A 17,108-nucleotide genomic window follows, 5' to 3' on the forward strand; every position below is an offset into this window, starting at 1 on the left:
CAACGTTAGTCCGTGTTAGTTGTATCCAAAATACACAAATTAGAGGCAAAACAATAACAAAAGTGTTCGGGAAAGTAGATACGTTTTGGACGTATCAGTTAGCAGGTATCTTTCCATGGGCATGCATCAAAAGTGAGATCTCATATAGCCCATGAGAGGATGACGACAAGTGGTGATCGTCATCAAGGTTGAGTTGGGCAAGCTCAAGTTGAGCATCTCGAGAGGATCATATGCTTGAAGCTTGCCGTCCATTTGGTGATAATGGACATGTGAAGATGTGCATCAATGGAGCTTTCCATCATAGTCTATGAGGGATCATTTGTGAGTCTTCACGAAGCAACAATATCAAGCGAGGCATTCCGGCTTGAGTGGACCTTGAAGAGTTATCATCAAGATCAAGCGGGATGCGCAAGGCAAAGGTATGACCTTGATAGGTTTTCCTTTTACCGGTCGCAAGGTGGTTGATGGGAGATCGGATTGTAGGATAGATAACCGCACTATCAAGAGGGGCTTTCGGTTGGGTAACTTGATCACATCGTCTTAGGGAGCTCAACCCTTTGCATACTTTGCATATCCCTATTGCTTCTTAGTGTTTCTCTGTGATAGGTTCTTGAGCTTGTTGCTAGCTTTACAACAAGCCCAAGTTCATCGAAAACGGAATCCGCATGCATCTTCTATTGTGTTTTCGAGTTTGGACGTCTTCACCGTTTCTTGACGGTGGGAGACTCCCTCTCTAAAAACATCTAAAAATATCCTGTGAGGATTCTCCATATTTCCAACGAAATTGGTTTCATGTCAATCGAGGTCCGGACACAAAAGTTATCACAGTTTTTGTATAACATGTTTTCCTGCTGGCCCGGTTTCTCGCCCGGCGTGACCGGCCGTCCCACCGGATGGCCCGGTTCCAACCGGCCCCAGGACTGGTGCCAGCCAGGGCCATGTTCTGTAAGACACAGAAGGGTCCCGGTCATGGCCCGGTCACAGGCCCGGTCTGGACCGGCCTGGTCCGGTCATGCGCCCGGTCCAACCGGGCTGTGGACCGGATGGCTCGGCGCCAACCGGCTCCTGCACTGGTGACATCCGGAGGCTATTACTGCACGATAAATCATGCCCCGGTCAAGGCCCGGTCCCAGCTCCAGTTTGGACCGGAAGGTCCGGTCCCTAGCTCAGTCTGACCGGCACCTGGACCGGATGGCCCGCCTCGACTGTGCTGAGCTGAAACTCACCCAACGGTTATATTTCTCCCTAGACTATAAATAGGCCTTCTTCCACCTTGGGCTGGACAAGTTCATACACTCACTCTCCTCCATTGTTGACTTTGAAGAACTTGCCCTATCTCTTGATTCCCCCCATGATTCTTGCTCATTCTTGAGGGATCTAGGAGAGGAGATCTAGATCTAAAATCTCCACCAATCCATTTCTCCTCTAAGTGAGGGGAACCCTTTGGATCTAGATCTTGGAGTCATTTGTTGATTTTCTCCTCGTTCTTCCTCTCTAATCTGTTCTTTCTTTGGTGGGATTTGAGTGTGAAGGATTTGAACACCTCTAGTGTTCTTGCTTTGCATCATTGCATAGTGTTGAGATCTCCACCACAATTAATTCGAGTGAGAGACCGTGAGCTTGTTACTCTTGGAGGGTGACCTCCTAGTTGGCTTGGTTGATGTTCCGGTGACCTCTTCGTGAAAGATTGTGAAGGAGCCGGGCTTCTCCTTCGTGGAGCTTGTGAAGTGGTTGTGGAGCTTGCCATCTCCGGAGTGGAGGAAAAGCTAACCATAAGGAAAGGGCCATTATCCTCCGTGGGTTTGGCTGGGAGAAGAAGGTGAGCCTTCGTGGCGTTGGGGAATCCTTCGTGGGACCCCCACCTCTCCAAACGTGACGTACCTTCTTGCAAAGGAAGGGAACACGGGAATACATCTTCGTCTCCGCGTGCCTCGGTTATTTCTATACCCGAGCTTACTTTCCTTGTGATAGCCATCATGCTTGAAGTACATATATCTTGCTATCACTTGTGCTACATACATCTTGTGCCTATCTTGTTTAGCTCTAGTTGTTGTTGCTGCACTTAGTTGAGCCTAGCTTATTTAGGATTTGTGCTTGTGAAATAAACGTCAGTTTAATTATGCATTCTTACAAGCCAAATCCGTAAGAGTTTTTAAACGCCTATTCACCCCCCTCTAGGCGACATCTCGTCCTTTCAAAACTTATTTGGGAGTTTCTTTCGACCGAGGGGGTCCTCGGCAACGTGGACGGCGAACTCGAAGTGGATGGTGAACGTGCACTCCTACTCCTCAGGGGAGGGTGAGCGCGTAGGCGACGTTGAGCATGCAGAAACCAGCACGGCCACCCTGCTGCGGCCTCAGGGGCTGCGGCCGATCCGCCATGGTGGACACAGGGACAAGGTGGATGGAGAGAAGATGGATTGTGGCGCTAGGGTTGGGAATTGGGGAGGTAGCTAGGGGTTGTGTGCGGGAATGGATGCCCCCAGCACCCCATTTTATACGCCGGAGGCAGCCGAGGGGGCAGTGGCGCGCAATAAGGAGGGCACCTATTGCTAGGCCTAGAGAATTTGCATCGCTGCACAACAATTAACTCACTTGGCACGATGCGGAAGCGATGCCGCCCGCCAGTACTAGGCGCCGCACAGAAGATGAAGCAGACACGCTCGCTGTCAGGTGGGGCCGTTATAGAGGGGAGCGATCACGCTGCATCAATGCAACATCCGCGCCGACACATTTCGACCCTAAATTTGAGCCGCGCTTTTGTCCCCACGGACAGGGCGGACAGTTTGTGTCGCATTTGGAGATGACCTTGTGGGACACCTCACAACTTTGGTCCATGTGCATAGTAGACAAGTTCGTCCATACCTTTTGTCGTCCTACCCCCTCGGTAGGGGTGTAAACGGATCAGATCCAATTTTGTCCATACAATATTCTTTACCATATATTTTTTTCGGATGCGAATCGGAGCAGATAATGATCAATTTTAGATTCGAATGTGGATATACTGGACCGCAGGTTCGAATAGGAAATGGGGCAGACTTCGGTTGGAAACAAAATTAATCAGATATATGGTCTTATTGGTAAATAGTTATAGTTTTTACAAATATTGCGAGAGATTTAAACTTTTAGTTTTGTGTAGTTAAAAAGTGAGACTCAATGCACGAAAACTCAAGTATTGATAGAAATTTAGAATTAAATATGCTTGCTAAAAATATTGTAACTTAATAACTACTAATCTTGGCTTTTAACTTAAAAAATTGGATTATTATAGTTTTTTTTTCGATAAAGGATGCTTTATTACTTTTTGGGAAAGCAATTACATCCAGCCTCTGCATAACCAGGATGCACACAGCCGTTTTTGAGTCTCAAGTCCAAAAAAGATACCAAACTAAAAAATATGTAGGCGAAATACATATCGAAACGATGAATCATATAACGCCTAAGGTGTGGGTGGGGCTTCAATCCGTAGACTATGCTGCCACCCATGTAGGAAAAAAGTATCCCTCGCCGTAGCCTCCAACCGTGTACAGACCTCCGTAAAGAGGTCTCGGTTCTCCATGTGCTGAAGAGGTAACCATGAACGAAGAATCCCTGTACATCTGTAGATGACCTGCAACAAGGAGAAATTTTTGTCATTAAAAATCTTGTCATTTCTACTCAGCCAAAGCGCCCAGATAACTGCTAGCGCCCCCACCCTAAGAAGCAACTTGAACCTTGAATCTATACCATGAAGCCAATTACCAAAGACATTGGCCACACTAGTGGGAGGATACAAGGTAGACGCTACTTGGATGACAGACCAAATAGATCTCGCAAACTGGCACTGGAAGAAGAGGTGTTTAATAGTTTCGTCATGATGATAAAAAACACATCGTGTGCTTCCGTGCCAATTCCGCTTAACAAGATTGTCTTTGGTGAGGATGACTCCTCGACGAAGATACCATCCAAATATTTTTATTTTTAATGGTATCTTCATCTTCCAAATTTTCTTATTATTATCAACCGGTAAATCGGAATGAATTATGGCGCTGTATAAAGATTTTACCGAGAAAGAGCCATCTACATGTAAATTCCACCTAAATTCATCTGGTTCAGGCGTTAAGTTAACATCCCCCACCTCTGAATTAAAGCATTCCATGCCATTAGCCGCTGTCCTAGCAAAACACGTCTGAACGTCACATTCGGTGGAGAGGTAACCATTACAGTGGCAATGGTATCTCCTTTGTGACGAACGATACTATACAACGCAGGATACTGTTCACTTAGAGGTGCATTGTCTAACCAAGCATCTTCCCAGAACCGTATCTGTGTTCCATTCTTGATTGAGAAAGTACCATGACGAAAAAAGACATTTTTTGTATTATCTAACTATAGTTCAGATAATTTATATCCGAATGCTATTTCTATACCGTATCTGAAGTAACACTTCGAAATTGGATATTCTTATCTGCCGAACTTTTTAAAATCGAATACAGATACATTAAAACGAATTCGTGGCAGTTGCGAAAATTATATTATCCATTTACACCTCACACCCCTCGGTTTTCGAGAGGGGATATTCCGCAACTAGTTGCGCCCGCACCTCATTTTTGTTCTGACATTTCCAAGCTTCCAAAAAATGCAAACTAAAATTCTAGACATACATTCTATTGTATCTTGTGCATCTGTGAAATTTCATCCAAAAATATGTCAAAATGTGGCCTACACAAAAAGAACAAATGATGTGTAAATAATACGTGACACTATTTACGTACGTCTTCTCTTTTTTACACAGGTCACATTTTGACATATTTTTGGATGAAACTTCACAGATGCACAAGACACAACACAATGTATGTCTAGAATTTTAGTTTGCATTTTTTGGAAACTTGGAAGTGTCACAACAAAAAATGGGGTGCGGGCGCAACTAGTTGCAAATGAGAGTTTCCCTCGGTTTTCTCCATAGACCACATCCAGGAGGGCGTTGCCCCGGCCGCCGGCAAGAAGGGAGGCACCGGCGTGTGGCGGACAGAAGCGCGCCGGCCCGTGAACCTACAAACCGCTCGTGCTATTCGTCGCTGCCGCCGCGTTTGCGTGCTGAGCGGAGGGACGAGATCTGGAAGAACCGCGGTGCCTCCGCGTCCTCGCCGTCGTTGACCTCCTCGCTCGGGTGCCTGAACGCTCAGTATCGCCGCTGCCTGTCCTCTCCATCAGGGACACCACTTCCACCGAGTCCCGCGCCACACGCCTTTTCATCGGTTGCGGCCGGCCGGTGCCGTTCTCGCCGCGTCAGCGGTGCGCGGCACCTCCGGTGTCGATTGTCGAGTCGGGGATGGATGCCGCGGCCGCCGCTTGCCCTTGCCTGGCTGTCGATGCTGCTTGGGTCGCTCTACCCTTCTCCTGCTACCGGTTTCTCTCTTGCGCATGCCGGCATGCCGCCGGCGCGGAGAAAGACGAGCGCGACAAGGTCCGGCAGCCTTCTGGCGTCTCGAGAGAGAGAGAGAGTTTAATCCTGCAAGCATCTTTTCTTTCCTTGACCAGTAAAATGGATCATTGCTGATAATATTCAGAGCCATCTGGAAGCCCTCTCCCATTATCCTGCATCAGGAATAAATATTCAGAGCAAGACCCGATGGCCTCAGATTTTCTAGCTTAGTCATCAGTCACCACTCACCACTCGATGAAGAAAACCAGGTCAACAAAGAACTTTGTCAGCTTGTTCAGTTTCCAAGTATAACTGCTGTCTTCTTGGCAGAGTTCATTGCTGATACTTCTCTCCAGCTCCCCAGGCCGCCAGGAGTGGCCACTGTTCTAGGGTAAGAACTTGTTCTTCGCCATACTAGTCCAGCTCCGACTTTGAGTTGCATGCTTGCATCCGAGCTAAGGTTTTTCTTCTCCAGGAAAAAGGCAGAGTTTACAGTCCTCACTTCCATTTTGATTGACTTTACACCAGCTGCGGCAAAGTTTGCAACAGGGCTTCAAGCTGAAGCAGGTATGGCCATCGTCTACTCTATTTTCTGGAGCCCATGTTAGTTGAGAATTTGAGAATGATCCGATCTTAGTTTTGCAATTGCCATAATGGTGCTTACCGCTAACATGTGCTTAATGATAGTGGATTTATGGCGTTTAAAAAATGTTTACCCACCACATGAATCGAGCTACAAGAAAAATGAAATAAAGACAGCTTTTCATCCGGTCTGCGAAAACTACATGACTTGTTTGTAGCCAAACACATTAACACCATTAAATCGTCATAACTGAACCAGAATAGATCACAACCAGTAGGTCTTCCAACGGTACACCAACACAAATAAATCACTACCAAAGGACTCTCTTATCATAATTCACCTATATGTATTCAACCGATAAATTTGCAGGTGTACATATTGATAATTTCGAACATAATATATGCCTGTTTACTTTCAGAAGTATATCCATATATCTACCTTCTTCATATTTTTTTTTACATCAATCAGATATTAGCTACGAATAATACCGACGATCTTGGACCCGAAAGAGAGTACTGTTGTGCAATTCTGCAAATAGTAAGGCCTAGTTTGAAACGCAGGAACTTAAAATGCAGAAACAGAAAAACTACAGAAATTATATGGCATGTATCCTGGATTGCTATCAGTACTGAAACCATGAAAAAAATACTAAAAGTGTCACGCGGGAAAAAAGAGTAATTAGAGATACAAAGAGAAGAATACACGATGTTTATACCTCATATTTGGTTTCCTTTAAAATTACTATAAAATAGTCTATTTTTATACAGAAATGAACATTTGAGCACGAGCACAGATACTCCCCATATCACAGTGCATAGAGATATGTGCTAAACCTTTTATTTTATTCTGTACTTCGGTCTCTGTTTCCTTTTGTGGTGGGAAATCTCGTTGAATGCACTAGCACAAGTAGACCAACTGACACATATACTCACTCCATCCAGAAACAAATATATGTTTAGATTTGTCTTACGTTAAACTTTATTAACTTTGATCCAATATCTAGAAAAAATAGCAGCATTAATGAGACTAAATTAATAACGCTTGATTCATCTTGATGTGTAGGTCAATAATATAGTAATTACATGTCATGTATATTGCTATTTTCTGCAAAAAGTTTGTCAAATTTGAAAATATTTGACTTCTGAAAAAGGAAAATGTATACTTATTCGCGGACGGAGGGAGTAGGGCCATTGACCCAGCAAATCATCACAATATTCTGAGCCCATGTTTGTGAACTACAAGAACATGCAATAACTATGAGCGCAACATGCACTTGCATTCTGTCAAAAAAAAAAAAAAGAACTTGCACAACCAAACATGCCCAATTAAAAGAGTTGTGGGTAGGGTGCGAAGATGTTCTACTGGAAAAGATCACGAGGAACACTCTGATGATTCGCATGGTGAAACAATATTAAAAAGTCACTATGCTAGTATTATCAGTACCCTAATGGAGAAAATGCAGCAAGAGCGCAAGGCTGGATGAGCAATCATTTTTCTCTTGGCTCTAATTTTAGGATTTTCCTGAACAATCGTGGTTCACGCGCACAATTTAGGAGAAACATACTAGATTAAGAACAATGGACTTTTATGTGTCGTTCCATAAGAAGAATGAACAATGAAAGCTTTACTTTCACCATCCGAGTTCACGAGTAAACAAAGTTTCGCAGAAAAATCTGTAGAAAAAACTTGGACTGCAAAATGGATGATCAGAGGAGGGTGAAAAAATCTGATAATGCCATTTTTGGGCTTTTGGCTAGAGTCGGGGGAGACGGGATCATCTCACTCCTACCTACAGAGACGAGACCAAATCCCCACGGCTCTACTACGATAGACTAGTAAAGTACTTGTGTGCGTGCTTTAGCCACCAGACAAACACGGGGACACCATGTCCATGGGCTCGGTTTTCGTTGTGGTAAAGGGCATCTCCAGCGGTCTGACTTATTTCAGACATAAAACATATCTATTTTATTCTGTTTGGCCTGGACACGAGTATGGCCATCCAGCCACCTTTATCCGTTTGGATCAGGGACAGCCCCAGCCTTCCGACGCATTTGGTCCTCTCTATTTCCCGTCCTTTTTAGTCAAATGGCTCATATGTGTAGCAAACAATAATGGTGTAACCAAATTATTTAAGTAGTGTACATCCAACTAAACAACTAGTTCATAGGCAATGCAATGCAGCAAATTAAAGAACATATTTTATAATTAAACAAATAAAATTTGATGGGATGACTACTCTTTGTGACCTGCCAACGCCCGTTGATGTTCAATCAAATCTATATGGAGATGGTCAGTAACGTGGAGATCACGAAACTCAGTGTTCATATGGAGGAACTCCTCGAATGTTGATGCATGTGGTTGCGGCTCAACCTACTCTTCCTGAAATTGCCATCCTGGGTCATGGAGGCGTTCATCATCACACTCTTGCTCAACGATCATATTGTGCATGATCACACAAGCGGTCATCACCTCCCACATGGTCTTAAGGCTCCATGTTCTAGCAGGGTGACGAACAATGGCCTACCAAGATTGAAACACACCAAATGACCGGATTGGTTGGGTGGAAGTAGTCCTTGAAGAGCCTATAGTGGCTAGACTCGCGATTGCGCTTTTCCTTGCGTGACCTTGTCGAGCCCCTGTGCCTCTGCCTCTTGGTGTGCTCATGGATGATGGAGGTCGCGGCCATCATGAGGTCGGAAGAGGTGTCCGAGTCATGATCGTCCGACGAGGTGGCGACCATGTTCTTGTAGAAGAAATCGATTGACCTGGTGAGGTCCATCTGTGTGCATCACGGGATGGATCAATGGCCAATATCATACGCGCAAATGGCCGAGAATTGGTCCTAGTTTTGTACCTCAAACTCAGCCGCGCAAATGGCCGAACAATCATGGGTGTCGATTTCAGTCAACGGAGGTGAGCTGATGGGAGCCGCGCAAGTGCCGGTGAGTGCGCTCAAGGATGCCAGCATGATTCATCACCTCCGGCGAGCAATGGCCCCAACAGATGATACCGGCAATGGCGAGGGGCAGGCAAGGTGGGGCAGCCTTGCACTGCATAGGAAGGGGTGAGTTGGTGCATGCTAGCTTGTGTTCGACTGTCGTGTGAGCTCTTGGAGTAGAAGAGCGGGACACGCGTGGACGCGCTTGCTGTCCATGGCGATGCATTGACAACCCAAGTATGGGCCACGAATGGGTCGCCACAGACAGATGGGTTCATTTGCGTTAGGTTGTTGGGCTGGCATTTTGCCCTTACTTTGTCCGCACATACATGGGTCCGTTTGTGTCGGACTGTGGAGATGCTCTAACTCCTCAACTTCCTCATCCGCAGCACACGTTGTTGGTCGTGGGCACAGTCATCCTCTTGGATTTACCGAAAGGAACAAGAGAAACAATTGAATACGATGGAGTAAAGAACAAAGGCTGATGGGTAGGCAGTCTCTGTTGAAACCGGCGTGCATGCACCTTGCATCCCGTGAGTATACGGACTCGCATGTCTAATGAAATAGGCAAAATAATGCACATCTCTATGTTAGGGAACACGCTACGCAAAGCAAAACTTTTCTTACGGGAGCCTTGAGGGTGTATGGAGGTATGAGATTCTTTCGTCTCTAGGTGGATCCACTTGGAGACGGTAGCTCCAGCTATATTCTAATAGGATTTGTGATACATGAGTTGTAGCATGTAATTCATGTGGACGCCGTGTTAGCCCTCAGAGTATGTTCCTTTCATTTATTTTTGTACAACAACTATACTTCGCAATAAAATAACCATGTGAGAGATAAATATTGTAACATAACATTTTCCCCCAATTTATGAAATGCTTTCGGTTGACCCTAGGAAAAGTAATGTTGTTTTGGATTTAGGATCTTTAACATATACTCTGAATTAAATAAGATACATTCAGTGGTGAATGGAATAAACATGTTTCTTTTGCAATGATTATTCGGTATTAGAAGTGGCTCGAAGCAAAATGTCACCTGCTTTGGCGAAGTTCAGTATTGTCAAAATAATGCCACTCACTAGGAGTTAATTTGAACGAAAACCGCAACATTTTTTATGGATCGGAGGGAGTAGTAAAAATGAATCAATCATTAGTATTTGTGCCTGCGCTCAGCGTAGCTATGCTTTGTTGAAGCTAGTAAAACCTTGTTTGAATGTTTAGTATAGCTAGCATTGCTGTTTTGCATAATCGTGCTACGTGCATTATGTTGACCAAGTTGCTTTGTGCATAAATTTGAACAGGGCGCTCGTGAACAAAAATATGGCAGGCGTTGGTGCCATGTTGGCAAACTTGCTCATCAAATGGGATCTGGACACCTACATTTTGCTTCGCATCCGCGTCGTGATGGGATTTCTCCTCATTCTGCACTACGTGGCACTTGGTTTTTTGGTAGTACCGCAAAACACCTCAAGAGTTTCCTGGGCGAGGGTACTTGATGCCATGTGTGACATGCTACTGGTTTATGTTATGGGGGCCATGCAAGCCGCACCTTTCAAGAATGAGATGTTTCCAATCTGGGCAGTTTTGCTGGTCAGTTCCCGTTCTTGCACCAACTTCATGTCTAAGTACGATGCATACTTTGAGCTGAGAAACATGTTGAAGCTTTGGGCAGCGGCATTGTTGAATGTAAGACATGGCTCCAAGTCGTCGCGCGCTTCTTTCTGGTTCTTTTGGGGTATGCTGGTCATCAAAATCTTGTACAGGATTAGAGCACGCAAGCTAACATCTAAATCCTTCTGGCACGGTCGTAGTTCAGAACTTGTCCTGGTGTACATGGGTTCCGTTGACCATAATTTGAGCAACTTCAACCTAGATACTCTGGAAGGATGCAAATACTTGGTCTATGGAGATTCAAAGAAAAACATCACAAGGGGGCTTCGTCCAAGTATTAGCGACCTGAAGTCGGTAATTGGCTTGGACAACATTTGGCTACATGATGGCAGTGTACTGCTACACATCATCAACGAGCGGAAGAACACCGTCAAAGATCTGACCCTGGCCTTTGCCCTGTCCCGGCTGCTCCGGTGTCGGTTGGATGGAGGAAGACTGCATGAGGACACAATTTCCATGACCAGAGAGTTAATCTGCTCGCGGATCATCCGTGCCGATGATAATGTTGACAGGGTACTAGCCGGTATCCTGCTGATGGATCTTTCGTTCCTCGGTCAGCACATCCATACTGGTTATCCTATGGTCTTCTGCCAAGGGCTTCGCTCGCTCTACCTCCATGCCCTACAGTGTGTAGTCCAGTTAACTTGCTTAGTGTGGCTTCTGGTGGATATCTTTCCACACTATAACACTGACGTGCTTATCACGGTGCCAACCGTAGCCGTGATATTAGGAATGAAAATGTTTGAAGCATTCAGTTGCATATCATCAAACTGGACACTACTACTGCTCGTGTGCAACTATGTGAGTTGCCGTAACAACAAACGTTTGGAGCATGTCTTTGAGAGAATGATATCAAGTATCCTTGGCTTGAAAGAGGATCTGCCAGTGTCGTTTTCAAGCCGGTATGACTTCCTGCAATCATCAAACTACAGTGAGGGGAAGTTGAGAGTAGATCCACTTAATAAACACCTTTTGGCAGGACGGTCAATCCAAAGGACGCGTTGCAACACTGTGATAGCCGCAGTCATTCGGGCACTAGCCCGCTACATGGACGAAGAGGGCAGTCGCCTGCCAAGGCACTGCCTTCCCTCACCACGTGTTAGTGATAGAGCGCAATGTTATTGGTCGGCATGCCTTCAGCTACCAAGTTGCGCCCATCTTATTCTGGTCTGGCACATTGCAACAAGCCTCTGTCAGGTGAAGCTCGAGCAAGACCAAGGCTATACCAATAATAGAGGATTATTTAGATTTTTTGTTCGAAATACAAGGCCTGATCTTGCCGGAAACTTCAGCAAGGCAAACACAGTGGCCAATTGCTTGTCTCGGTACTGTCTTGAACTACTGATATCAAAGCCCAACCTGCTGCCGGAGAACATTTTTGCATCCAAGAAGCTACTCTTGGACACAATTCAGCATGCTAATGACCTTCTGAGAAGCTGCAACTCACCACAGAGCAAGTACGATAAGCTCGTTGCATTATCACAGGCTGTTCCTGCAGGTAGCCGGCAGGATATCGAGCTGAGTGGAAACATATTGATACAAGGCGCCATGATGGGCAAGAAACTGATTGACAGTGAGGACGAAGAAAGTCGCTGGGAGATCCTAGCCGAGGTATGGGCTGACATACTCATACAAATTGCCCCAAGTTCTAAGGCAGAAGCGCACGGGACGGCTCTCCAGTTTGGAGCCGAGCTCGTGACCCTAGTCTGGGCTCTGCTCTGTCACTGCGGCATTGAGAAGAGTGAATTGTGGCCAGAGGAACGCTAGCTCCAACAAAGTCTAAACAACAGAGGCATCTCTACTTTGTCTGGCACATGTTCATTCTCCATGCTCTGCGTAGTCCCTCCCTTTATCCTATCAGTATGTTCCAATAAAATGAAAAGACGTGAAGACTAACTCTTTGGCAATGTCATATAGGATTTTTGGATTCACTTAGATTATTTTCTCCTGGATTCTGTGTCTTTGTTTCAACTCAGGGGTTATGTAACTCTTAAAATATGTAATTACATGCTATATTTGTTTTTAGATGATCATTTGCCACTTTGCCTCTGCTATTTACCCCGTTTCCATCATAGTTCAGTAAATATCTTGACTCTCCTTCTGTTCTTCTGCTGATCATTTGCAGCTCTTGGTTATTCTTCTCACTCATTTTTCATAATTTCTCTCCCCGAGGATAATGGCTTTTTACCTCAGTTTTGGCTTAGCCGAGGTCGCACAATCCAAAATATTCTGATGACAGTTTTTGCCAGGTTATTTCCTGTGCATTTCAAAGTGGTGTTCTTCATTATGTTCAGAATGATAGACGTTTTGTATCTATGCAATTATTATTCTGCTATGTATTCTCCACGATGAATTATTATTCTGCTATGTATTCTCCATTATAGTTCTCGAGAAGCAAAGCAATTATTCAGTGATAACACTGAATATGTCGGGTGGTGTTAAATTGCTCTTGTTCCTATGAATAATGAGTATGAAGAATGCTTCATTGTTTATGTTCTTATGAAGAGTGCTTGACCATGCAACCAGATTTGGCAAAGTGATATTGTACCTAGTTCTGTAATGTAGTTATGTCTACACTGCATCGTAGCAGTGTCCTTTTTTATTTAAAACTTCTTAGTGAATCCTTTTTCCTCAGGTCTCCTGACTGTTAAAAGTTCTATTTCCACCAAGTCCAGATGCAAAACTTGCATGCTTCATGTTGACAGCTAGGCATGACATAAGTCGCTGAGATCGGCTTTATCGCAGATCTCAAGACTGTTAAGACTTCTATTTCTGGCTAGTCAAAAGGCAAACTTCTGTGCCTTACAGCAAAAATGCCTCTACAAGTACCAGTTTGACTGTAGAGAGAGATGAGCTCTCGGTGTGACAAGATCTCAAAAACAGTTCTATGTGAAAAAAACTGTGGAAACTCAATATGCTGACGAAAATCAAAATCTTAGGTTAAAGGGATTTGCATGGGCTTATTCCATGTCTTGGAATATGGAGAAAAGGCACATCGTAACAACTAGCGGTTGACCAGTTTACCGGGTTGGCTGCGAAGATATCATGCACATGTTGTTTACATGCCTTCGAGCTAAGCAAATCTAGGAGTTCAATCTTTAAGCGAAGAAGCCACAAATTTGGATAAAGCGGGTCATATTATTTGTACGAAGGGAGCATGTATTGGTCTACCAGTATTGACAGGATCATGGTACATTTAGAGGGAACCGGCCAACATATCCATGGGGAAACTATCCAAACTCCACATCGATGAGCTCAGTCAATTGGCACTCTTGCTGCTAACTAGTGGAGGGCTCGGAAACATCCAGCACAAAGGAACACTACGGGAGAATTTCAGTACGCCGACGGCCAGGCGATGTGCCGACGGCCAAATGTCGGGGCCGTCGGCACAGTAGCCTCCGGAGCGCGGCGACGAGGATGACCGTCGGCGTTAAATTGGCCGTCGGTACAGGCTGGAGGTGCCGACGGTCACCGTCGGCACAGGACCAGTCTGGCCGTCAGCACAACTTCTTTTTTCTTTTTTTTCCACTACAGAACTGTGCCGACGGTTAAACCGTCGGCATAGCTTTTTCCTATTTCTCAACGGCAGTCTTCAAAAAAGCATAACTAAATCATTCTAACTGAGAAAAATAAGTATAATATATCAAATTTTGCAGAAAAACAAGATCTATCATAGAAAAATATCAAAAATGGAATATTTCAAATACCTAAATAAATTTTCTTATAAATGAGCTATAATGTTCGAGGTTTCATGGCTTTCACACACGCCAAAAATGAAAAAATGATCGCTCGTGGGTCGGATTAGAAATCCGCGTCCAGGGTATTGCTTACCATCCTAGGGCCCACACACGTGCCAAATATGACCTAGTTTCGGAAAATTATGCCATGTCGAGGCCGTTTCCCACCTCATTTACCCTGAAATCCATTGAACTCCGGACGTGATAGCTCTTTTCGTGAAGAGTTTTCCAAAATAATTGCCACATCCCAGTTTTGACAAATGGAATAGTTACTATGACATATAAAATGACGCCACGCGGCTCCGTGAGATTTTTTGACTTCGTTCAAATTGCCATCTGGCCAAAACAGCCCCCCAGGACATGCGGTATCGCCGTACCGGGCGTGCGGGTGCACCCATTCGCGAAAAAACTAAACGGACAAAAAATAGCACATATAATGATGCGTCGTAGAACTAAAAACATTTTTCCGGAATTTCTGGAGCGACGGATAGTTGAGCCCTAGTTCAAATCCGGTCAGTTTCCAGCGGATTCGGCGGGACACCGCCGGAAGCTGCATGGGTTCTCAAATAGCTAACGCGTGTACATGCCATGTGATAGGTGGTGCGTAGGTGGTCTACTATCATCGCACGGAGGTTTCACGGCATACTAAAATGCGCCCCATGTAGCTGCTTCACAAATAAAAACCGCTTGGGCACGCTAAAAATGAAAATATGGTCACCCGTGGGTCGGATTAGAAATCCGCGTCCGGGATCTTGCTTCCCATCCTAGGACCCACACACGTGCCAAATATGACCTCATTTCGGCAAACTATGCCATGCCGAGACCGTTTCCCACCTCATTTTCGATAAAGTCAATCAGATTTAAACTAGAGGTACTTGATCTATTGCTCATGATTTTTGGGTAAATTAAATTGTAGGTTCAAAATATGATATGGATGTCATATTTATATTCCTCTTATTTTTCTGATCAATTTAGACATATTATTTGCCAAATTTGTATTTTACTGATATTAATTATTCCATATTAAATAAAAAGACAAAAATTAAATCATTTAATTGTTTTTCAAATTCTATATTATTATTATTTATATATATTCATTGTTGTTTACTTAAGCAATTGTTTAGAATTCAAAAATATAGAGATGTGGCAGCATGGTCAAAGGGTTAATATGATTGATATGGTAGTATTAACAACAACGACGTCATTTCTTTCATGGAAGCTCATCCGAAGAGAACAAAGAAGTTAAGCGTGCTGGGACAGGAGTAGTGTGAGGATGGGTGACCAACTGGGAAGTTTGAATACAAGTGCAATTTGACCTAAGATTAGATGTACTAAGTGTAAGTGTGATTGTGAAAGATTAGCAAGTAAAAAAGAATAAGAAGGAAATTGAAAAAAAATAAAAAAAATATTTTTTCAAAAAAATATTTTTAATCCTTTTTCAAAAAAAATTGAAAATTTTGAAATACTATGCCGACGGTTATACCGTCGGCACAACAATCTGTGCCGACGGCCAGTCTGTGCCGACGGTGATCGGGCAGTCCCCGACCGGAACTATGCCGACGAAGCTACGCCGACGGTCACCGTCGGCACAAGCTGTGCCGACGGCCTTCCTTGCTGTGCCGACGGCTGGCGGCCGTCGGCATACTAGAGCTCTCCCGTAGTGGAAGGAGTCTTGGACTTGCCCGAGGGAGCCTTGAAACTCCATGTCGACATCGTTTATAGCGAGGACGAAGGATGTCAAAGTGCTGGCATTGTGGACTTGTGGTAAGAGACTTATAGGGTACATTCATCGTAGGACAAAGTAAGCCTCTTCCTTTTGTTGCTGATGCGATGATGGCCAAAAGCAAACCCTCTGCGGGAGGGATTGTGTTTAGCACAGCACATGGGTATCAATCGGTTCATCATTCAATCAGATAATTCACTATGAGAAGAGGGGGCTATCTTCCACGATTGCTCCTGGGGTTTCACAAATGTTACTTCATGGGTGTACCATCGACAGTGCCTAGATCCGGCAAGGCCGGGTGGCCCATAGATGGTGACGAGGCATGTGGCCCGTCGGGCGGCCCAGTTGCTGTTGATCTTAAAGGATGAAGTTCAGCCCAGGATAGGGAAGCCGGATCCCAACCGACCATCGGAGGAAGTCGGATCCGTGAAGGTCTATGTGCAACTCGGATCCATGGAGGCCCAGGAGTAACCCGGATCCATGGAGGCCCATATGTAACCCGGATCCAGTACGACGTAGGGAGGAAGGCAGATCCTTGACGTACACGGCAAGACATTGTACCGTAGTTAGGCGACCTGTAATCCGGCTAGGACTTTCCATGTAAACCCTAGATCCGTGCGCCTTTATAAGCCGGATCCGGGGAGCCCTAGAGGCACGTTGAAGTTCACGTTCACGTTCAGAACCACAACTCATTGTAACAACGCGAAAGCGCCCAGATAATTCCAGACAAGCAGCAGTAGGCCCTGTCATCGAGCAGGTGTTCCAAAGCTGGGTAAATCGCGTACCACCGTCCCGAGTGCTCTCCGCCCTATGGCCCCTACTTCTTCTCCCCCCTCGTGAGGATCCCTCCTCCGAGGTACCGTCGAATAGGCAACGACACGCTTATTCCATGTCTTGGAATATGGAGAAAAGGCACATCGTAACAACTAGCGGTTGACCAGTTTACCGGGTTGGCTGCGAAGACATCATGCACATGTTGTTTACATGCCTTCGAGCTAAGCAAATCTAGGAGTTCAATCTTTAACCGAAGAAGCCACAAATTTGGATAAAG

General features: G+C 45.0%; 1 protein-coding gene across 1 annotated transcript; it reads left to right on the top strand.

Annotated features, from left to right (window-relative positions):
• Positions 1-4,931: 4,931 nt before the first annotated feature.
• Positions 4,932-12,637, top strand: LOC127336030 (uncharacterized). Its single transcript, XM_071826771.1, has 3 exons — positions 4,932-5,794; positions 5,879-5,970; positions 10,228-12,637. Exon 3 carries the CDS (start codon positions 10,247-10,249, stop codon positions 12,362-12,364), a length of 2,118 nt encoding a protein of 705 aa, XP_071682872.1. The 5' UTR covers positions 4,932-5,794; positions 5,879-5,970; positions 10,228-10,246; the 3' UTR covers positions 12,365-12,637.
• Positions 12,638-17,108: the final 4,471 nt, after the last annotated feature.

This window comes from Lolium perenne, chromosome 2 (assembly GCF_019359855.2).
Source record: "Lolium perenne isolate Kyuss_39 chromosome 2, Kyuss_2.0, whole genome shotgun sequence".
Taxonomy (NCBI): domain Eukaryota; kingdom Viridiplantae; phylum Streptophyta; class Magnoliopsida; order Poales; family Poaceae; genus Lolium; species Lolium perenne.

Bases quoted from the DNA above. Each gene is read 5' to 3' on its own strand.
- LOC127336030 (XM_071826771.1), top strand. From the start codon at position 10,247: ATGGCAGGCGTTGGTGCCATGTTGGCAAACTTGCTCATCAAATGGGAT.